General features: G+C 43.3%; 1 protein-coding gene across 3 annotated transcripts; it reads left to right on the forward strand.

The window, feature by feature from the left end:
• Positions 1-434: 434 nt before the first annotated feature.
• Positions 435-22873, forward strand: LOC106845585 (glutathione S-transferase A1-like). 3 transcript variants are annotated; one of them, XM_014863887.3, is made up of 7 exons: positions 435-573; positions 12796-12908; positions 15923-15974; positions 16972-17104; positions 19307-19448; positions 21517-21648; positions 22477-22873. In XM_014863887.3, the coding sequence occupies exons 2-7, from the start codon at positions 12822-12824 to the stop codon at positions 22600-22602; spliced, it is 672 nt and encodes a 223-aa protein (XP_014719373.2). In that variant the 5' UTR covers positions 435-573; positions 12796-12821; the 3' UTR covers positions 22603-22873. The 3 variants fall into 3 exon arrangements, with proteins under 3 accessions (XP_014719373.2, XP_044632796.2, XP_014719371.2); XM_044776861.2 differs by lacking the exon at positions 435-573 and adding an exon at positions 2155-2179; XM_014863885.2 differs by lacking the exon at positions 435-573 and adding an exon at positions 2558-2700.
• The last annotated feature ends 1436 nt before the right edge of the window (positions 22874-24309 follow it).

Here is a 24309-nt window from a genome sequence, read left to right on the forward strand (position 1 = left end):
AAATTGTCAGCAATTGCTGAGGCAGGGGATGCCTACACTGAATGGGTAGCATGCAATGTTTGGGATACACTTATACTAAAAAATTGTTTATTATTTCTCTGAAATTCACATTTAATCAGGTGTTCTCTGTTTTGTCTGTGAACCAATATAAAAGCATTCCAGAACTCTGCTTGCCCCTTCCTGACATCAGCTCCTGCTCTGCTCATGGCAGAGGTTTCTCATCTGCCTCTGTCCTTCCATCCCATTCATGAAAACCTCACAGTAAGTTTCTTCAGAAAGCCATGCCCCACTGACAGGCAGAGAGAGTGCAAATGTGCTGAAATTTTGTGTATCTTTTGATTCTTACTTTGAAAAGAAATATATTAACCAATTGTTTGTGATGAGAGAATGACTTGGCAGTTTTCTTCTAATCTATCATGAACTGTTAACCCTGAACTCTGTAGAAGTGGCTTTTCCTTGACTGGGCTCCACCCGTTCCAGAGGGAGGAGTTATTCCATTATAAAAACACCTTGTGAACACCTGAGGGGCTGGCCTTGAGCTGCTGAGCCAAGTGGGAGACAGAATTTCAGAAGGTAAGTGCTGATATTATGAATCTTCATACCTGCCTCACATCCTCACATCTAGGTCATCACAAAAATACTTTAAACTGTATCCTTAGCACAAGAAAAATCTGTTTTAGACTCACATCATGCCCCCTTGGTGTTCTTGGGGTCAGTTCAAGAGTTATTTATTCAATTGCTGTTGGATCATCTTTGCAGAAATGTAAAAATGAAAAATTTCGAAAACTAGGGCAGGAGAATTCAGATATGAGCAAATACATGATAGGAGGAGAAAAAGAATGATACCATTTTAGGCAATCTGAGAATATGACCTGTGCAAGAGGGAATGTGGGTGTTTATGCTGAAGTTACTTTCTCTACAGAAGGAGTTGACACACAAGAGTTGTGAACTGTAATGTTGTAATGCTAGGTAGGCTGTAAAAATTCAAAGTTAAGATTGATTATAACAGGAATAAACTAGTCTGAAGGTCAGCAGAACTAGATTCTAGTTCAGTCTCTGCTGGGATTAGCTCACAGGCAAGTGTTATTCTCTCTCTGGCGTCCCACCAACTCATGGCAAACCCTGAAAATGGCTGGAATGGGTGACCTCAGTCTTGGCACTGTTCACATTGTGGGCTGAGTAATGCTTTGTCTTGGGGAGCTGTCCTGTCCATTGTCTTTTCTTGTTTAGTTAAAAAATGTTTATTATAGAAACCTACATTTAATTAGTTTTAAGGAATGCACTTGAGAATAGTGTTAAAGTGCATTTTCCTCAAATTTGCAAAGTTTACACCTTTAAGATATCTCCAGTGATGGTTTGCTTACACATTTTACAGGAAATGATAGTCTCATCAATACTCGACTCTCATTTTTTCTTTTCATTTCACTCTGTCCTTGTTAAAAAACACAATGTGAAGATCAGCTTCCATCCTAGTGCTGGTGGCAGCTGCAGAGTCAAACGAGAGGAGCAAATGGATAGAGATGAATGACTCTCCTGTTGAAAATTGTATTTTTCAACAAAACTTTATCCTGGGAAGGTGACACGGATGTAATAGGCAACTTCAGTCCACCACAAGGTAGTGCCAGCTAAATATCCACTCAGTGTGTCTATTGGAATAACATGGCAGGTGACAAATGAGCTGGGTAAAATGCAGAAGGACTGAGGGTGGATAAGAAGCATTAAGATGCACATCGAGGCATTGCCCCACTCCAATCAGAGGCACCTCTGCTCTCGACCCCATGGATGTGGCACCCTCCCTCCTGGCTTTGACAACCAAAAATGTCTCCAGAGATTGCCAAGTGTCCTCTGGGGCTGGAGGGGCGAAATCACCCCCTGTTAAGAGTCCCTGGATGACGTGACCTCTCACACTCCCCAGCATGGAAGTCTCGATGGCAAAACTAGGTAATCAGAGGGCATAGAATGAGTTCTTAAAAGGCACAGGAATTCACCTAGATAGAAGGGACGAGTCATTCACATCAGAACATTAGTCAGCCACGAACTGTTATAAGTATTAGTCTTGGAGAAAAAAGAAAGTTCTCACACAGGAGAGACGGAGAGATTCAGGGAGATGATGTGAAAGTCCCGGAGCAGTTCGAACACGAGAGAACCCACGGGGAAAGCTCTAGGACTATGGGAGAAGGTACTGCAATGGCAAGGAGGAAAGGACCAGGCAAGGTTCTCTGGAGAGCAAGTGTGGCAGGGGGAGGCGGGGCCTCGTGTGCAGGGGAGGAAGGCAGCCCCGTGGGGAGAGAGGAGGGAGCTGGGACTGGATGTTGCCCGGGAGGAGGGAGCGCCCTGCGCAGACGCAGCAGCCCCTCAGCTGTGTCCCCTGGCATCCTCCTCACCTTGCTCTGACTTGCTTGGCTGTGAGACTCATGACTGTTGGTTGGAACCACCCAGAGTAAAGTCCCTGCTGGGCCCTTTGTGCTCTGTCAGTTGTCCACAAACCTGCTTTACTGACTAGACTTAAACCCCTTTAGGTGAGGGAGCAGGTCAGGCTGGATCTTGTCCCCGACCAGCCCTCGTTTCTCAGCACCCAAAACTGCTCAAGCAGTGTTGGCTGCAGAAGTTTGAAGGAAATTTTTTAAATAAGGAAATACATCTACATGTAAACCAGAAATTAGTGTCAGAGAAGGATCAGTGGAATGTGTGCGTTTCCAGGTAAGCAAGAGGATGCTGGAGCGACATGATCATTTCATCAAGTGTAGACAGGGAGACCCACCCGAGTGCTGAGAACAGCTGGAGAACCAAGCAGTGGGTCCTCCATTCCAATGGCTGGAACCCATGCACAGGGGGCCTGGGCACAAGACAGAGTCCAGAGTGCCTGGATCAGGGAGTGAGTGGCAGTGGGGCGGGCCAGGGGAGAGAGGAATGTGGGGTGCAGGGTCCAGGGGCAGGACCAGGGATCTGCTGCATTTGGGGCTATGCAAGGCTGTGGGTAATGACTTGCCAGAGCCGGGAACCTTTGCCAAAATCTTCCTGCAATGCAGGTTAAGTCATCCGTGAAGATCACCAATCTTTCCACATGAGCTAAATACAAGGAGCCTTAAATGACATTTGAAAAGAAGTCTGGAGATATGCGTGTATATATATGTATAAACTATGTGTAATTTTATTCCCACTGGAGCTCTGTCAAGACATAGATAGACAGATAGATGGATAGATAGATAGGCAGACAGAATGAGAACTAGACACAATGACACACAGACAGACAGAAGAAAGTAGACACGTATGCTTCCTGGTGTGTTCAACTCACTCATCTCCCAGGAACTGGGAGCAGGAGGGAAGTTGGTTTTCTGATCCCTATGATGAATTTTTCCGTACATTATCTCACTTAACTTTCTCCACAGTCCTCAAAAGTAGAGAGAAGTCTATCTTATGAAGAGAAAATTGCGGTGCAGAGATAAAACAACCTGCCAGGGTCTGTGTTCCTCGTGAGGAAAGGAGCTGGGCTTTGGCTCCAGTCTCCCTTCTCTCTGCTAAGAAGCACTGTAATCAGGACCCGCCCCCCGACCCCAGCATCGCTCCTTTAGTTTACCCCTGGAATTATCATGCACACATGCATTTGAGGAACGTAAGCCCTCTCACCTATTAAGGTTAACTGTAGTTATGCTGGTCCTCAGCGTACTCACAGTAGAGTTTTAGGAAGTCAAAGAAAAGCAAGGCACGTTTTTATCAATGTTTCTTCTTATCAGGCCCCTAAAATCAGCTGACAGAGAGGAACTCACGAATCCCATGGTTCCCTCTCTCCTTCCTCTTAAACCGCTAGTTGGTGATGGATTCCGAATGGGAAAACCAAACAGGAGTCTCAGAGAGAAGCCTAGAGAGAGCCTAAGTCTCACCCGGGGAGTGAAACCTGAAATCGCGTGGCTTGACATCCGAGGACGAATGTTTGAGCCCAGTGAAGCTACTGTGTGTCTGTGAACTCCAGTTTCCTCATCTTTAAAATAGGACATTAGAAGCTATTTCCTGGGTTGTTGTCAAGGGTGGACACACTTGCTGGACAGTAAGTGTGAATCAGGTACATACATGCGTGACCTTTGGCAATTCATCGAATCTCTCTAGTTCTCATTTTCTGTTGACCGGGCAAAGTTTTTCTTCATGCAGCCAGCAAATTGGAGAGCCAGGATTTGAATCCAGACAATCTGGGTTCAGATCCTGTATTTTTTGTTTTTTTATTGGTGTCATAATAGTTTAAACATTGCGAAATTTCAGTTGTACATTATTATTTGTCAGTCACCACAGAAATGTGCCCCTTTACCCCTTATGGCCACTCTCCAACCCCCTTCCCATCTGGTAACCACTAATGTGTTCTCTTTGTCCCTTTACTTATTTGTCTTCCATGTATAACTGAAATCATAGGTGTTTGTTTTTCTCTGTCTGGCTTATTGTGCTTAAAATAATGGCCTCAGGGTCTCCCCATGTTGTTGCAAATGGGACGATTTTGTCTTTTCTCGTGACTCAGTAGTATTCCATTGTGTATATATATACCACATATTCTTTATGCAATCATCGGTCGATGGGCACCTGGGTTGCTTCCAAGTCTTGGCTATTGTGAATAATGCAGCGATCAACCCAGGGGTGTGTGAGTCTCTTTGAATAGCTGATTTCAAGTTCTTTGGATAAATACCCAGTAGTGGCATACCTGGGTCCTATGGTATTTCTATTTTTAATTTTTTGAGAAATCTCCATACTGTTTTCCACAGTGGCTGCACGAGTTTGCATTCCCAACACCAGTGTATGAGGCTTCCCATTTCTCCACATCCTCTCCAAAATTTCTTATTTTTTGTCTTGGTGATTATAGCCATTCTAACAGGTGTAAGGTGATATCTTATAGTAGTTTTGATTTGCATTTCCCAATAGTTAGTGATGTTGAACATTTTTTCATGTGGCTGTTGGCCATCTGTATACCTTCTTTGGAAAATGTCTGTTTATATCCTCTGCCCACTTTTTGAACGGGTTGTTCATTTTTTTGTTGTTGAGTTGTATGAGTTCTTTATATATTTTGAAGATTTAACCTCTTATTGATATACAATTTGCAGATATTTTCTCCCAGTTGATGGGTTGTCTTTTCACTTTCTTCCTGGTTTCCTTTGCCTTACAGAAGCTTTTTGATCTATAGTCCCATTTGTTTCTTTTTTCTTTTGTTTCCCTTACCCAAGTAGAAATGGTATTTGAAAAGATCCTTCTAAGACCAATGTCAAAGTGTGTAGTACATATATTTCCTTCTATGACTCTTATGGTTCCATGTCTTACCTTCAAATCTTAAATCCATTAGTTAATTTTTGTGTACGGTGAAAGATAATGGTCTACTTTCATTCTTTTGTATGTGGCTGTCCAGTTTTCCCAACACCATTCATTGAAGGAACTTTCCTTTCTCCATTGTATGTTCTTGGCTCCTTTGTTGAAGATTAGCTGCGTGTAGGTGTGGTTTTATTTCTGGGCTTTCAATTCTGTTCCATTGATCTGTGTGTCTGTTTTTGTACCCGTACCATGCTGTTTTGATTGCTATAGCTTTGTAGTATATTTTGAAGTCAGGGATTTTGATGCTGCCCTTTTGTTCTTTTTTTCTCAGGATTACTCTAGCTACTCTGGGTCTTCTGTTGTTTCATATAAATTTTAGGATTCTTTGTTCTATTTCTGTGAAGAATGTCATTGGGATTTTGATTGGGATTGCATTGTATCTATAGATTGCTTTAGGTGGCATGGACATTTTAACTAAGTTTATTCTTCCAATCCAGGTGCATGGAATATGTTTCCATTTCTTTATGTCAGCATTGATTTCCTTCAACAATTTCTTATAGTTTTCAGTGTATAGATCTTTCATCTCCTTGGTTAAATTTATTCCTAGATATTTTATTCCTTTTGTTATGATTATAAATGGCATTGTATTCTTGAGTCCTCTTTCTGTTAAGTTAATTGTTGGAGTGTAGAAATGCAGCTGATTTTTGTAAGTTGATTTTGTACCCTGCAACTTTGCTATAGTTGTTAATTATTTCTAATAGTTTTCCTAAGGATTCTTTAGGACTTTCTCTATATAAAATCCTGTCGTCTGCAAACAGCGAGAGCTCCACTTCTTCATTACCAGTTTGAATACCATTTATTTCTTTTTCTTGCCTAATTGCTCTGGCCAAAACCTCCAGCACTATGTTGAATGAGTGGTGAGAGTGGACACCCTTGTCTTGTTCCTGTTCTCAGAGGGATGGCTTCCAGTTTTTCCCCACTGAGTATGATATTGGCTGTGGGTTTGTCATATGTGGCCTTTATTATCTTGAGGTACTTTCCTTCTGGAACCATTGTATTGAGAGTTTTTATCATAAATGGATGTTGGATCTTGTCGAGTGCTTTCTCTGCATCTATTGAGATGAACATGTGATTCTTATTCCTCCTTTTGATAATAATCTGTATCACCTTGATTGATTTACAGAGATTGAACCATCTCTGTATCCCTGATATAAATCCCATTAGGTCATGGTCTATGATCCTTTTAATGTAATGCTGTATTCAGTTTGCCAAATTTTTATTTTTTTTGGTGAGGATGATTGTTACTGAGCTAACATCTCTGCCAGTCTTCTTCTATTTTGTATGTGGCACACTACGAGAGCTTAGCTTGATGAGCAGTGTGTAGGTCTGTGCCTGGCTTCCAAACCAGCCAACCCTCAGCTCCTGAAGTGGAGTGCATGAACTTAACCGCTACTTCACCAGCTGGCCCCTTGTTTTATGAATACTTTTGAGGATTTTTTCCATCTATGTTCATCAGCAATATTGGCCTGTAATTTTCCTTCTTTGTGATTTCCTTGTCTGGCTTTGGGACCAGGGTGATGGCCTCGGAAAATGTGTTAGTAAGTGTTCCATCTTCTTCAATTTGTTTGGAATAGTTTGAGAAGGCTGGGTATTAAATCTTCTTTGCATGTTTGCTAGAATTTTCCAGAAAAGCCATCAGGTCCTGGACTTTTACTTTTTTGTGAGGTTTTTGATTACCATGTTGGTCTCTTTACTTGTGATTGGTCTAATCAGATTCTCTAATTCTTCTTGGTTCCTTTTTGGGAGGTTTTCTGAATGTAAGAAGTTATCCATTTCTTTTAGATTGTCCAATTGTTGGTGTATAGCTTTTCAGAGTATTCTTTTGTAATCCGTTGTGTTTCTGTGGCATGTAGTGTAATTTCTTTTGTTTTGTTTCTTTTTTTTTTTAAAGATTTTATTTTTCCTTTTTCTCCCAAAGCCTCCTGGTACATTGTTGTATATTATTAGTTGTGGGTCCTTCTACCCAATTGGGATGCAGTCTCAGCATGGCTTGATGAGTGGTGCCGTATCCAAGCCCAGGATCCAAACCAGCGAAACCCTGCCCTGTTGAAGCAGAGCGCACAAACCTAACCACTCAGCCGTGGGGCTTGAGCCCTGTTCTTTCATTTGAAATTTTATTTATTTGAGACTTTTCTCTTTTTTTTAGTGAATCTTGCTAAGGGTTTCTCAATTTTGTTTATGTTCTCAAAGAAGCCTCTCATTGTTTCATTGATCCTTTCTACTTTGCTTTTTGGTTTCCATTTCATTTATTTCTGCTCTAATTTTTACTATCTTCTTCCTTCTGCTGACTTTGGGCTTTGTTTGTTCTTCTTTTCTAGTTCTGTTAGGTATGGTTTAAGATTACTTATTTCAAATTTTTCTTATTTGTTAAAGTGTGCATGTATTGCTATGAATTTCCCTCTTGGGACTGCTTTTGCTGCATCCCATATGAGGTGGTATGGTGTATTTTCATTCTCATTTTTCTTCAGATATTTTCTGATTTCTCCTTTAATTTCTTCAATGATCTATTTGTTGTTGAGTAGCATGTTGTTTAATCTCCATGTATTTGTCACTTTCTCAGCTTTTTTCTTATAGTTGATTTCTAGTTTCATAGCATTATGGTCAGAAAAGATGCTTCATGTGATTTCAATCTTCTTAAATTTATTGAGGGTTTCCTTGTTTCCCAACTTATGGTCTATCCTTGAGAATGTTCTATGTGCACTTGAGAAGAAGACGTATTCTTCTGTTTTTGAATGAAGTATTCTCTATATATCTATTAAGTGTATCTGGTCAAATTTTTCATTTAATCCTACTATTTCCTTGTTGACTTTCTGCCTAGATGATCTATGTGTTGATGTAAGTGGAGTGTTAAGGTCCCCTACTATTATTTTGTTGCTGTCAATATCTCCTTTTAGGTCTGTTGATATTTGCGCTATATACTTTGTTGCTCCTATTTTAGCTGCATATATATTTATAAGTGTTATGTCCTCTTGGTGGAGTGTCCCTTTTATCATTATATACTGTCCCTCTGTGTCCCTCCTTGCCTTTTTATCTTGAAGTCTGCTTATTCTGATAACAGTATGGCAGCGTCTGCTTTCTTTTGCTTCCCTTTAGCTTGGAGTATCATCTTCTATCCCTTCACTCTGAGCCTGCAGTTGTGTTTAGAGCTGAGATGTGTTTGCTGGAGGCAGCATATTGTTGGGTCTTGTTTTTACTCCATCCAGCCACTGTGTGTCTTTTGATTGGAGAATTCACTCCATTTACATTTAGAGTGATTCTTGATATATGAGGGCTTGATGCTGCCATTTTTCACTTGTTTTCTGGTGACTGAATTTCACTTGTTTCTTATTCTGTGTATTTGGGACTTCCAGTTCAATGTGGTTTGTTCTCTATGATGATATTCTCACTTTCCCCTTTCATTTGTGTCTCTGTTCTGATTTTCTTTTAGTGGTTAGCATGAGGTTTGTGTAAAAGATTTCATAGATGAGATAGTCCATTTTCTGATAGCCTCTTATTTCCTTAGCCTAAGCAGCTTCCATCACTTTCCTACCCTCCTTCTCAGTTATTGTTGTCACAACTTACTCTGTTTTGTGCTGTGAGTTTGTGGTTAAAACGAAGTGATTATAGATATTCTTGATGTTTTCCTTGTCTTTATCTTGAATGTTCTAATTAAGTGTTTGCTAACCTGTTCTGATTGAGAGCTGCAATTTTCCGATTTTTCTCTGTCCATTTATCTCCTTGCTGAAGGCTTTGTCAACCTTTCCATTTTTTTTCAGGTATGATGGTCTTCTTGATCATTTCTAGGGGATGAAGGTTGTGCTGAACTCCCTCAGGTTTTGTTTACCTGGGCAAGTTTTTATTTCTCCATCATATCTGAAGGATATTTTCACTGGATAGTGTATTCTTGTTTGAAGCTGTTTGTCTTTCAGAATTTTGAATATATCATTCTAGTCTCGCCTAGCCTTTAAGGTTTCTGTGGAGAAATCCACTGAAATCCTGATATGGGTTCCTTTGTAGGTTATTTTTTTCTGCCTTGCTGTCCTTAATATTTTGTCTTTGTTTTTGACTTTTGCCAGTTTTACTAATACATGCCTTGGAGAATGTCTTCTTACATTGTTGTAATTTGGAGTTCTATTAGTTTCTTTTCCTTGTAATTACAGCTCCTTCCCCAGGTTTGGAAAGTTCTCAGCTATTATTTTTTTGAATGAGCCCTCTGCTCCGTTCTCCATCTAGGATACCTATATTCCTTATGTTGCATTTCCCAGTTGAGTAGGATATTGCTTGGCGAATTTCTTCTTTCCTTTGGAGTCTTAGTTCTCTCTCCTCCTCCACCTGCAGCATTTCTATATTTCTGTCCTCTAAATTGCTAATTCCATCCTCCATGATTCTAGCTCTGTTATTTAAGGACTCTCACATTTTCTTGATCTCATTGATTGCGTTTTTCATCTCCAACATTTCTGATGTTTTTTAAATATATTTTCAATAATTTTTGTGAAGACTTCCCTCTGCTTATAATTTTATTTCTGATTTCATTGAACTGACTTTCTGAGTTTTCTTGTAACTCTTTGAGTTTTTTTTTAATGATAGTTATTTTGAATTCTCTGTCAGTCAGATTGTAAATTTGTGTGCTTTCAGGATTGACGTCTGGGTGTTTGTCTTTTCCCTTCTTGCCTGCAGTGTTAATACACCTCTTGACACTATTCAATGGGGAATATTTGTGCCTTCAAATAGTGGTAGTAACTGTTCACAGATTCCACCCAGCACCACTGGGGGTAGGGGGGACAGGAGCTGTGTATTCTGAGCACAGCATGATCCCTGGTAGCTGTGCCTGTTTGAGCCTGAGCCCCTTCTTGGGACTGCAGCATCACTGTAGTCTCTCCCACTCAATGGGAAAGTGATCATGCATGTGCTGAGGTCTGCCACGACCTGCTCCCACAGTCCCTCTGTGGTGTGCTCCCACCTTTAGGGCCAGAGCAATGCTATTGGCATCACAGGGGCTGGGAAATCATTTGCTCTGGCATGCTGATCTGCCAATGCTTCTTCTTAGGTCATACTGGCACTTACGATTTGTGGGTGGGCCCTCCCTGGGACTGTGGTGGCACTTTCGCCTCTCTGATGCGAAATGAAAGCGATCATGTGGGGGTGAGAGCTGCTGTCACCTGTTGCCACAGTTGCACCAAGGTGTACTCCCACCCTCTGGGCTGCAGCAGTGCTATGGGTTTTCCAGCCAGGAGAGAAGCCGCATAGATGCACAGGGCTGGTGGGGGCCTGGAGAATACTCACCTATCTCCACCACCTCCAGAGGGTAGTCAGTTCACCTTCAGATGTATAGCTGTCTGGGTCTCAGGTATGCCATTGTGCTGTGTGGCTATCCTCCATTGATCAATGAATGTCCATTTACTTGAAGTTTGAAGAGGGCGAGATAAAGGGAACAGCTCACTCTGCCATCTTGCTAATGTCACCTGACCAGGCAAGGTTTTATGATAACCTTTAGTCCAGTCTACGAGGCATTTGGAAACCTCTTAGTGACAGTGAAGAAGGCTGCTTATAAGGAAGAAAGTTATGATAAAATATTATCCAAGATAAGAATTCCTTTCCCTTTGTAACTTGATCCTCAGTGAAAGGGAAAGAGAGCTGAGTGTGAGGTGTGAGTCACTTGGCCCAGTGAACCTTAGGCCACAGCAAACACACTGCCCACCTTAGTGCTGGCTTTAGTGTCCTGTTCATTCTGTTCCTCATAGCACCACCATTATCCTTGATAAGAAAGTGCAAACTCCAATATCTCCAATTACAAGAAAGATGACTTGATTATGTTTCCAAAGGATTTTTCACTTTGTAAAGGTTAAATTATTGAGTCCCCCATTAAAGATGTGGATATGAAAAACATTTTGATATCTAAAATTGAAGTCACACACACTTTTTCAGAGATATATGAATTGGGTAAAGAGTGTATTTTTGTCCCAAACTCCACAACAATAAAATTTTGTGAGAAGAATCCTAGTGTTTTCTAAACAGAGCCTTGCGTTTGGAGAGAAAACGCCAGTGTGCCTCCCTAAGTCCTGGCTTTGGGACTCCTGCTTGTAACGGGTCCTGTGTGCTTCCACTCAGACCCGTGAGAGAACCAGTCAGGTCAGTGGTTGGAGCCGCTGAGTGTCAGTCTCTGGTACCCTGCTATGTTGACTACCCATGCAGCCTGGGATGGAACAAGGGCTTTCAGAGTTTGCTGACTGGACACAGCCAGTGTCTCTCTTATCATCACAGTGACCAAATGAGTGTGCACACATTCACGCATGCAACACACTTATGACTGAAGCTGAAACTCCTGAAATGATGCTCACCTTGTCTCCATTTAGCACATCAGATAGTTTCTGTTGTCTTCTATTTCATTTTAAAAATTAGTGCATTTCACAATCCATTGAAGGATGGTTATGCATATTTTGAAAAACGCTAATACAGAAGATGAGTCCTAGACTTTGGTTTCACATAGAAGTGAGTTTGAGTCCCAGGACCACCACCAAATTGGGCAAGTTATTCCAGAAATCTCTGTCTCCCCAGCGTAAAGTGAGAATAATAACAGACTCCACCTCAGCTTATTTTTGTAGGATGGAGTGAAGATAAATTTTGGAGCATCCATTGTATGCCAGACATTGAACAAATGTTGGCTCCTCTCCATGTACTGTAAAGTTGATGCAGTAACATCCCTTTTTTCTTGATTACGAAACGCACCAAGTAGAGGAAGAATGTAGAATTCCAAAAAAAAAAAAAAGGAAGGAATCAGCATCCTGCGTGTGTGGAAAGGGTTAGCATCTTTGGAGCTACAGCTAACTGACTCTGAGCCCTAATTCTAGCTCTGGAACAAACATAGTGTTAACTCTGCTTCCTCAGCCTCCTCGCTGTCAGGGAAGGTCTCTGATTCCAAGGCCCTCACAGGCTCCCAGGGCCTGCATCTGTGGGCGTTCCAGCTCCACCCTCCTTTCAGTCCGGGGTGGATTTCCATGTCCATCACTTCCTGGAGCATAACTGTGGGCGTGTTGTTGAACCTTTGAGTCTCGATTTCATTAAGTGAAAAATGCGCATAATAGCAATTATTTCCTGGTGCTGTTAGGAGATTAAAGATATAATGTAGCCAAAGGGATCAGCACTCTGTCAGGATCATTAGGAGGAGGTTTTCAATAAATATTAGTTCTCTGATCCTGCCCCCACCTTGGACACCCACTCATGCATCCTTACCCCAGACTCTCACCTGTTAGGCTGCCAAGACACCAGAGTTCACCCAGTGGAGACTGCAGAGTGATTTGGTGCAGTTTCCTGGGGCTGGCTGCTGATTGTGAGAATTTGAGCCAAGGGACATTCCAGGGACTCTCCAAGTCTGCCAGGAAGGAAGCAGACCCTTCTTCAGCATTGTTGGTGCTGTTAACCACGGATCTTAAAGTGCAGTTTTGTTTCTGTTGTTTCATTCATTCATTCATTCAGGTGTAGAGAACCCAGGAGACAGCATCATGGCAGCGAAGCCCAAGCTTTACTACTTTGATGGACGAGGCCGAATGGAGCCGATCCGGTGGCTCCTGGCTGCCGCTGGAGTCGAGGTCAGTTCTGAGTTCAGTCATCTTAAGCTCGATCTAAAACTGACTATCAAAGTCCTTTCTCCCGTGAGCTAGGAGACTATTCTTTCTAAATGACCTGACAAGAGGTTGTGCATCACAACAAATTCAGTGATTAAAAGAGATGAATGGATTTGACCTAATATATTATTAGAATTTCTTGTTATCAAAGAGCAAAAACAATTAAAATAAAGCTAAGTAACTAACCACCATGTGTGGGCTTTATTTGGATTTGGATTTAAACAAACTGTAAAATATCATTTAGGACATTTATTCAGTAATTAGAAAGAGGAACATCATGGAATACTAGATAAGATTAAAAAGTTGCTAATGTTTTAGGTGTGATAATGTACTGTGGTTATTTTTTAAATAATTTTTATGCTGTAGAGGTACAGACTGAACTATTTAAAGATGAAATGTGTCATATTTCTGATTTGTTAAATTACTACAAATGAGGGAGAGTAGTGGGCATATGGTGACAGGAGACTGGCTTGAGTTGATAATTATTGCTGCTGGGTGAAGGGCACAAGGCGGACCTTTGTGCTTTTTTGTTCATTTTTATGCTTGCTAGAAATTTCCATAATGAAAAGATAAAAATATTTCACATTAAAATAAAATATAATTAAATTTAAGATATGACCAGTAATATAGGGAAGAGTGAATTATAATAAATTGCCAGTGAAAGATGTCATACACTCACTCATCAGTGAATGTGTTCAGCACCTTTAAGTGCCGGGTCCTCTGTTAGATCCTGGGAATACATGGATGGACAGTACAGACGTGGGTGCCATCTTCAGGCAGCTTACATTGTTGTGAGGTTGCACACAAGTAAGAAGGTGATTAAAAGGAGGGAGGAGCATCTAGGTGGACACCCAAACATTTACAGTGTCAAAATGCCATAGTCCCAGTGGAAACCTGGTAGGTTTCCCTGGGACTCTGTTGAGTGCTTGCCTCTAGAGGTGTCAGCGAGAAGAACACCTTTCAGTCCAGATAGGGGCACCAGCATCTCTGGGAGGGTTTTCCTGGGGAGGAGTCATGGACAGACTCAGAGGATCTCATCCACCAGGTAGGAGCAGAAAACAACTGTTTCAGGTGAGGTGGTGTCCTGTGATAGGAACTTCTACTGTGCTCCCTTCAGCCTCGTAACAACATGTTTACTGAAGCCATGGGATTACACTTTCTCGATTGCTGCATGAATGCGTGGGACTTTAGCCTGATCCTCTCTCAATTTCATGAAGGAACAAGGACACAAAATATCCAAATAGTGCCCTTCCAGGTCATTTTCTCTCTATAAATCAATAACCCGTTTTCCCTGTATCCCAGCTTCAGCTGTGGGGTTCAGGCATGTGTTCAGAGGCCCTGTGCAGGATGAGTTCAGCACAGGAGGGTGAAGTAGGGGAGATGCTGAGCGCATCCCAGCCTTCATCTTCTCCATCAGCTTGATTGACAAGATGGGTGGGGCATGACTTACCAAAGGCTCTTGGCCAGGGCTTCTGGGTTCTCTGTGCCCAAAGGCTGGTCCTCACCATCCCATCCGTCTCCATCAGCCTCACAAATGTTGTCTCATTGGTCAACCCATCCCATCTTGGCTGCCCTCCGTTGATGACCAACCACCACCCCTTATGTTTGTCTGGAACTGGGTGCTTTAGGAATTTCTGCACCCACACCTCACTATCTCTATAGTCTGACCCTGTGGAGTCATGTGGATCCACAATAAATGCTTCCACTGGACAAGTTAAAATTCCTCAGATTTCCAAGCTTTACACCATCAATGCGTGAATTTGGATTGGAACCAAGTCACATCAACGCTGAGATCCGTTTTCTTGACATCGGTCTGTTTTGACTTTTAGTTTAATCGATTCTGCCGATTAAGTAAACTGCATGATCATATAGTTACTGATTTTCATGTTTGGATTGTAACCCCACAAGCACTCAGAGCTTCTGGTCAGATTGACGGGCTCGCTGCTGACTGCCCTCCAACCAGAGAGACTTGCCTCAGGAGAAGAGAATCTACACCAAGGTCTATGTCCTGAGTGTAGGTCAAGAATGGAGTATAGGTTCAGCAATGTTAGATGGCACTAATTTAAAAAAAAGCACACTATGATGAAACAACAACCATTTATAAGAATCCTGACAACTTGTGTTGATTGAACACTTAGTGTATACATGGTACTGTTTAAAGGCCTTTGCATACCTTACTGATTTAATCTTCACACAACTATAATGTAGGTACCATAGCTATACTCGTTATATAGAGGAGGATACTGAGACATGAGAAGATTCAGTAAAATGATCAATATCTGGAGTTCACTACATGTATGAAATGACATTCAAATCCAGCCAGTCATATCTGAAATCAAAGTTTTTTCATTAAAAAAAAATGTTTTTAAGTAGTTTGAGAACTCTTTTTCCTTTCTTCAATTAGGAATTCTAACCTAGTATGTCCCAATTTTCAAGGAGAGGATATTCTGAACCCATAGAGTTAAAGCTGTGCAGCAACCAGGACTCATTTTATAGTAAGCGGGGCCTCGTGGGAAGGAGTGATGTCAATGACAGCAGAGCCTCCTGGTGACAGCATCTGAGATGGCCAATGCCCCGTGGTGTACCCTATGCTAGAGGACACACCATGTCCTGTTGTGATCTCTCCTGGACAGACAGGCTTTCCTGAGACAGGAAAACCCCATAACTAGAGGAACTTCCCAGTCCCCTACCTCCGTGACATCCCCCTCCCCAATGACCAGGATCATCCACAGAGGTGGAAACAGAGTGGTGGTGAATTGACACTGCAAGAATGAGCTGTTAGCTGCCGCCACCCATGCTCTTTCCTTGATGGCTCTAATCTAAATTTCCAGTCGCCCTGATTACACTCCTCTGTGTCCCCTTCAGGTCAGAAATCTTCCTTTTGCTTATTATGTCCAGACAGGGGCCATTCAAGTGTAAACTTCTGTAATGCTATGGAACGAAAGAACAAGAACTCATTTACTGTTTCTGCTTTCCAGTTTGAAGAAGAATTTCTGGAAACTTCGAAAGACTTGGAAAAGCTAAGAAATGGTAAGACCAAGTATCTAAATTGCTCTGATGGGAGGAACTAGTAGAAATTATAATTTGAAGTTTTAACCCCAGGCATTGCCTATGTGTGTGTACGTTGGGAGTTGGGTGCCAAGGAGAGGGAGAGAAATGGTTCAAATGGAAGGAAGGGTGGGGGCAGGGGCTCCATGAGCAGTGCTTGCAACTCCCTCAGGACGAGGAAAAGCTACGACTCGGAGCATTTGCTCTAGGACCATCCCCCATGCCATGTGGATCCCTCTCTTTGGTTTCTCCTGGTTTTCTGTACCATGACTGAGCTGTGCCAGCACAGGATCCTAAAGCGCCATCACCAAAGACATTAAACACACGTATTAGAGTAAAAGAGGAGAAACAGGCCCAGTAGGTGCCTGGAATTCTTCTTTCTGATGAGTTTGACAAGGTGATGTCCTAGCAGTGTTACAGACTCAGATAACAAGATGGTGTTGGGTTAGTTGGAAGGCCAGGTGACCCTGTGAGGAGGGAGAGAAAGTCAAGGGCCTGCAATAGTGGCTGGGAAAACAGGGCTTCCCTGCACACACTATCCGATGGCGGGATTTGAAGAGCATACAAAACACCCTCCGTAGAAATCTCTCTTAGTACTGGCCTTAATGCCAGCAGCATCATAGACTTATTTTGGCAACTTCCCAACTGAAATGGCAAACGGCTGTTGGCCCTGTAGCAGCTTCTTCCCAACCTCTTCCTAAAATATCCATGAAGAGAAATTGAACACAAAAAATACAGGGACCTACCATATAGCGGAGCGGAAATAAAAGATAAATGAAAGAACAGGTGACAAGGTAAAAGGCAGATTGATAAGAAAAAAGATTATAGAGAGGTAAAAATGCTGTTTCCTTCCAATGTTCCTGGCTAGTAATTTTTTTGTTTCCTTTCATATCTTCCGTCATTTCAAAAAACAGGTTTTGATCTGAAAGTGTGATCCATAGAACATTTCACTCTACTTTTCCTTTTCTTCTTTCAAAAGATGGGAGTTTGATGTTCCAGCAGGTGCCAATGGTCGAAATTGATGGGATGAAGCTGGTGCAGTGCAGAGCCATTCTCAACTACATCGCCGCCAAATACAACCTCTATGGGAAAGACACCAAGGAGAGAGCGCTGTACGGTATTTTTCCTGCTCTTTCATCAACAATTGATAAGAACAATTTAGGTCCTTCCCTGAGGGAGCAGGACTGTGTCAGAGGGATCATGATCACCAGCAGTGTGGCCTTGGTGGTGTCGACTGAGGTGCAGTCCAGCAGAGACCTCGGAGGATGAGGGACAGGAAACCTGCAGTGGACTCAAGCCAGCGGGATTATAGAAGAGGATGCGGCCCACGGAGAGGGCACGGTGACAGAGGTCTGCAAACCCTGATGAATTCTTAGAAGGCAGGAGGATGGTGGAGTCATGACTCCAGGTGTTCAGGCTTTTAGGAGCTGGACACCAGCCCACAGCCAGAGACAAGGGACAAAGTGTCTGAGGGTCTAGAGGATAAGGCTGGGTTAGGGAAGGACCCAAAGGAGCTAATTCTTAAGTTCCAGAAATTAGTAGAATGATGACTTGGAACCTAACTTATGACCCAGTTATGTGGACTGGCCATCTGAAAATGATTAGCAGAGGTTGAGGCCAAACGGCTAGGGTTACATCAAGAATTTTGACACAGAGCTGAAGCAGCCAGGTTATGTCAATACAACCATATCGGGGAGAGGGAGACTGCTCTCTGTTGTGATGGGACCACGTGATTAAAATTAAAATCCTGTAAGGAACTGTGGCAGTTGTTCAAAAGTTAAGCATAAAGTTAACATAAGACTCAGCAATTCCATTACTAGGTTTGTACCCAAGAGAATCAAAAATACATCCACACTAAAACCTGTATACAACTGTTCATAACAATGTTGCTCATATTTTCAAAAAGGCGAAACAGTACAACCATCCATCAAGTGATGAATGGATGAACAGAGTGTGGTACAGCCATGCAGTGGAATATTATTTGTCCATGGGAAGGAATGAAGCTCTGATGCAGGCTACAACACGGACGAACCTTGACAACATTAGGCTACATAAGGAAACCAGACACAAAGGGCACATATTGTATGATTCCACATTACATAATGTCTGGAACATTCTTTTTTTTTTTTTTTTTAAGATCGGCACCTGGGCTAACAACTGCTGCCAATCTTTTTTTTTTTTTTTTTCTACTTTGTCTCCCCAACCCCCCCCGTACATAGTTGTATACCTTAGTTGCAGGTCCTTCTAGTTGTGGGATGTGGGACGCCACCTCAATGTGACCTGACGAATGGTGCCATGTCTGCGCCCAGGATCCGAACCCTGGGCCGCTGCAATGGAGTACGCAAACTTAACCACTCGGCCATGGAGCCGGCCTCAGCAACATTCTTATCCATAGAAACAGAAAGTAGTTGAGTGGTTGCCTGGGGCTGGAGGGAAGGAAGAATTAGAATGCCTGTGAAGGCACATATGAGTTCATTTGGGAGGGATGATAATATTCTGAATTAGAGTGTGGCGATGGTACAGAATTCTGTGAGTTTACTAAAAATCACAAAATTGTACACTTGAATTGGATGACATTATGGTAGTGGAATTATATGTCAATAAAGCTTTTATTTTTAGAAATTCTCATAGGAAGCTCTGTTTGGAACACAAGCAAAAAAACCCAGGCTCATGGACTGGTGGGATGTGTATAAGGAATTACACCATTTCAGGGGATACTTTAGGTGAGGTCTTGAGAAATGCAAACATGGCCAGTGTCAGACAACAGTACATGGAGAGGGCTGTGGAACCATGTTCTATGGGAAGTCATTGGAAGATCTGCTAACATTGGGTATAAGTGAGCCTGGATAGTGTAACAGGATGAGAGGGAGAGAGACATGACTGAGATGGTTGTGACAGGGACTCTCTCTGGAGGTGAGTTAAGTGGCAGGTTTTTGGCTATGTGAATCACACTGAATTTGTGCACTGAACAAACCCAGCAGAGCTGGCAAACTCTAGCTAGGGTCTCAGTGGTCACTTGCAGTGATTCCACCAAAGTCTCTCATGCCTGTGACTCGGGGAAGGTCACCCATAATCTGAGACTTTATATTTGGTCATGTGTATAGCAAAAATTTTGGACATATATCTACCATGATAGCTTGTTGTAGAATGAAATGTGAAAATTTCATAAAAGTCATAGCCGTGACTGGCCTATAAAAAAGCACCCAACGGAGGTGAATTCATTTGCCACCCATGACGCTCCATTCTTTTACATTTTTCAGCTATAGAATCTAAGGCAGGAGACATTTGACACTTCGGTCATTTTTGTCTTTCAGCATTGACATGTACATAGAAGGTGTGGCAGATTTGAATGAAATGTACCTTTTTTGGTCCATAAGCCCACCCAACGAACAAGCTGCCAAGATGACCCAGATGAAAGACAAAATAGCAAATTGTTATTTGCCTGCATTTGAAAAAGTGAGTGTGCTGTTCAGAATCTTGGGGGCTCTGCGATTAGAGGAGTAAGAAAAGGAGTGCCTGGGCATTCCTGCGGCATTGACCCTCACTTCCAGTGAACCCTATTGAATACTAGTGAATGGAGCATCCTGACTCTCAAGGCATTTTCCAAAAATCCACTGTGAGGAATAATTGTGACAGTTTTACCCAAGTTATAATTTTCCACCAATACTTCAATTTACTAGGACCCAATCTACAATTCTCTATTCCCTGGAATGGAATTGGTCTTGGATCTTGGGCTGTGGAAGGCTCTGGGAGCCACACTAGAGACTGGAGCAGATCCCACAGAACATCATACAGAGGGTTATGTTCCAGGAGGAACACAATGAATGCAACACATCAGAAAATATTCTGGCAATTATAATGGGCAGCTTGAGACGAGCTGCCCATCAAGAGAATGTGGTAGAGTTTCAGGGAATGGATGAGATGTGTCTAAAGAGAGATGGGGTGGTGGGACGGAGAGAAAATGACAGATGAAGTAATGTTAAGGGAAAATTATCCATAATTTGGGCGGGCATCTGCTTAGACGTGTAGGAAAGTCATGTAAACTAAGGACATAAATTTCCATCATTACTCATAGTACTAGCTTAATTAATGTTTCTCTTTGAAGGGAAAGCAGAACATTTCAAGATCAAAACTGTCTGAAATCATGCTAAATAAAAATCAGGAACCAAAAAATGATTGTAAGAGATATACGAGGCTTACATATAAATAAAAGGATTAACACTGACACACTCATCGTTATAAAGCATCAAATAATTCTTTCATTCAGTCAACAAATATGCATTCAATTGCTACTATGTCAGCTCCTGTTCATGGAGGGAAGAGTTTAATAGTAATCAGAAAATCCGCTCTCCTGGCCCTCGTGGTGCTGAGAGTTTAGCAGGTTCACATGGTGACAAGCTCCTCAGTCACTGCAGTTTGAGGACATCTGTCCTCTGAGATCAAAGAGCCCTGTGATGACATAAAAGATAGATGCACAATCACAATATGGCATTTGATTCTTCAATATATTCTTCATTTTTTATCCCTACTTCTATATGCATACACAGTCTGAAGGGGTAATTGCCACAATGTTGTGGTCTTCAGTTGGTTCAGCCATGTTTTTTCTCTTTTTGTCTATGATTTCCATGTGTTTGCAATATTTTTAATAAAGATCCCATATTTTCTGCAATGTTTTATTATAATTCAAATTACATAAAAGTTGAAAGACCTATACTATCAATTGACAGATATGAATCACCTACATTCAAAAATTAATCTTTAATTATGACGTTTGCTTAATCATATCTGTCTCCATCCTTCTCTCCTCCTATCAAGTACACTATTTTTTGCTGCATTTGAAAGCAGGTGCAGACATCAGCGCAGTCACACCCCATTCACTTCAGCAGGCAAATTAGAACATATTCCACCAATGTTGTTGACAGACACAGGTCGGGTAGGAGTCAGAGCCAATGTTGTAAGGGGATGGTGAGTTGAGGTGACCTGGGGTAATTTCAGGTGCCAGAGAGATAGACCAGGAAATGAGGAGAACAGACGAGAGGAGAAAGGTAGACTCTGAAATAGTCTGCTGAGGACTGAGGAAGGCTGACGTGAAGATGGAGTCTTTGCCCAAGGGAGGGAGGAGAAAGAAAAGTGTGGAGAGAGAGACAGAGAGAGAGAGACACAGATGAAGAGCCATATCCTGAAGTTTCAGGGCTGCAGAGTTTAGGGTGTGGGGCCAACAGAAACATGTTGCAGCAGGTGCTAAGCCCTTGGCCCAGTGGATGGTGCGAGTAGGGAGCCCCAGAGATGTGGGAAGGGGAAAAGAAAATGGTAACCTGGCCTTCAGCTGAGGAGTGAGGGAAGAAGAGCAGGCCCCACTCCTCCCTCTGTGTCAGTGATTCAGGGCCAGTGGAGAAGGTCTGAAGCTCCACATCCACCCAGTGAGGCAGCAGAGGTGAGAAAGCAGGCTGGAGAGAGCTGGGAGGAGCAGGGGGCCAAGCTTGCCTGTGCCTGTGTTCATGATGCTATTCCTCCAATTCGCCAGGTGTTAAAGAGCCACGGAGAAGACTACCTCGTTGGCAACAGGCTGAGCAGAGCTGACGTTCATCTGGTTGAACTTCTCTACACTGTTGATGAGCTTGACCCCAGCCTTCTGGCCAACTTCCCTCTGCTGAAGGTGATCTCTTTCACAGCCCTCAAGATGGAAGGCCCACACTTCTCCTCTTGGAATCTAATATTTGGCCTCTTGGATCCCCATTCTTGTCCAGGCCTTTGCTGCCCTCCCGTCTCCACAATTAGCTCCTAGGCCCTGGTGTGAGGCATGAGAAGAATCTCCTTATGTCAAAGCAATCTGAGTGGACGCTGCCCCAAGAGGATGATTTGTCTTTTACAATGAGAGGCACCCAGGATCAGCTCCTCTCTCCCAGGCCTCCGTTCCATTCCGGATTCTGTCCTCTTTTCTCTGTGATTCCCTTTACCCAGGAATGTCCTTCTCCTTCCACACCTGAGTCTGTGAGCAGTTGTCCTCCCCTCGGCTCCTGCTCCTCCTTCCACACATTGTGTTTCTCTCTGCACAGTCTGCCCCCCTCCCCATTTCTCTCTCTCCCTTGGTGGGCAAATTGATTTTGATGGGCCTCATGGTTTACCTTTTATATTTCCTGTCTTCAGGTCCTGCCCACTTTTCCTGTATCTTTGCCTTTCCTCACTGGAGACTTTATGTGTGCTGATGTTGCCCAGACACATTACTCTTTCTTGTGTTGCCCAAGAGCCATGAATCCACAGGATTAGTGTGTAGGGAAGAAGACGGGGAAGAAAATGCACTTGAGCTGGATTTTCTTGCTCTTATCGTCATGTCTCATGGGATGTCTGTTCCCGGCCTCATGCTGGTGCCAATGGAGGAGACTGAGGTGGTCCTCGTCTAGGAGGGTCTCAGATTCCCTGGCTTGTGCTAATGACGGGCTTGGTCTTTGGCTCCACTCTGAGGCTGTGCTCTTGTGCATTGCAGGCCCTGAAAACCAGAATCAGCAACCTGCCCACCGTGAAGAAGTTTCTGCAGCCTGGAAGCCCAAGGAAGCCTCCACTGGATGAGAAAAATTTAGCAAAAGTAAAGGAGATTTTCCAGTTAAAATAAAGGAGTCCTGGCCCCCAGCACAGGCAGGAACGATCTTCTGAAGTTTTCCAGCAATGATGTTCTTCACCTAAATGTAGATCCTGGGACTGTTGTGGGACTAATAAACTCTGCCCCAGTTATAGTGGTGATTATCTAAGACGACTCCTGTGAGCAGACTTCACTACAAGTTATTCTTTGTAATTAAGATCTAATATGAAATCAGATTTTCAATCTCCTTCTATCCTGTCTCTCTTGGAATGAAAAAGGAAATAATAAAGGGAAGTATAGATCATGTGGTCTCCTCGATCTTTTCCAGACTTTATCATATAACATTTGTCACAGAGCCACCCGAGAGCCAAGTGCAGAAATTCATATCTGACACACTCAGTGGTTCACAGTAAATAGCTACCTTTGTCGGTAGCGGCTGAAGAGATTTTCTTTGCTTTTGAGAGGCATTTTCCTTCTGATAATAAAAATGTTTTTCATGGATTTTTGAGCAGCTGTTATGCCTACTATGGACTCTTTCATGTTCTGGGTTGAGGGGAAGGAATGAAGAACAAAACAGACCCGATGTCTGCTCTGGGGGACCCTGCCGTCCCGTCCCGTCCATGGCCCCTGGCATGCCATTGCTCTGCGGCTTAATGCTCTGTGGGCCCCGGGCATGAGCCTTACTCTCAGTTCACTGAACGTCCCTCAGACCTGGGCTTCCAAGGCCCAGACTGTCTGCATGAATTATATAAAAATGAATGTGTCTAAAGTCATCGTTCTGGGCTCGAGCACCTGGTTTAGAAGTGATTTCCAGCTTAGCCACCCCCAGGGCCAATGAGTAAGACTCTCCCCGAAACTGTGGGCTTTAGCACACTGAGTTCTCCTGGCCTGAGTGTGAGGGTCCCCACGGGGGGGGTGGGGCAGGGAGCAGACAGACCCAGGGCTCCTGCCTGAGGCTTCACCTCCCTCTAGTCTGTTCTCTGCTCACAGCCAGAGTGTTTCCTAAAGTGCAGATCTGAGCCTTGCCCCCTTCTTGAACTCCTTCAGTGACTCCCAGGACCCGTAGGGCAGTCTCCTCACCTCCTCCTCCCACTGCCCTCCAGCCCCATCACACTCCTGGGGGAGTCAGGGCCTCCTCCTTTCCTGCCTGGGCGTGTCTGCCAGCCCTACCCGGCCAGCTCCTTCCCCCTGGCCACACTCAGCTCCTGCCCTCGGAGCTTCTCACTGGGAGCTGGGCTCTCCTGCAGGCCCCCGCTGCACCCTCAACTTTCTAAGAGACCTGAAGGCCACTGCCTCCCCCACGGTCCTGTGAGCTCCTGTTGTCAGGCATGGCCCTGCAGGGTCCCCAGGGCTTCCTCACCAACAGTGAGAGCACTGTGTGCATGTCTATGCCCACCTTGGTGACCTAAGGGTGCGATCTGGGCTTTGAGAGTTCCTCACAATTCCCCCACACTCGTGCCTGCCTGACATCTGTGCCCATTCCCCCATGTCTTCAAAATACATTTATTCCTGTCACCAAATGCATTATGTGGGCCTCCCTTGGGCCTGATCCCATCAAACCCAGTGTATGGAAACCTTCATGAGACGTCGGGGAATAGAATGCTGAATACTTAATGAAATGAAGGAATTATGAAACTTGTGTGTGACAGTAGAATAGTCGGATTATGTTTGAGAAAGAGTCCTTCCCCTTTAAAGATTAATATACTAAGTTTTTGATAGATGCCGTGATATGCTGTCTGG

The sequence above is a fragment of the Equus asinus genome, chromosome 8 (assembly GCF_041296235.1).
Source record: "Equus asinus isolate D_3611 breed Donkey chromosome 8, EquAss-T2T_v2, whole genome shotgun sequence".
Taxonomy (NCBI): domain Eukaryota; kingdom Metazoa; phylum Chordata; class Mammalia; order Perissodactyla; family Equidae; genus Equus; species Equus asinus.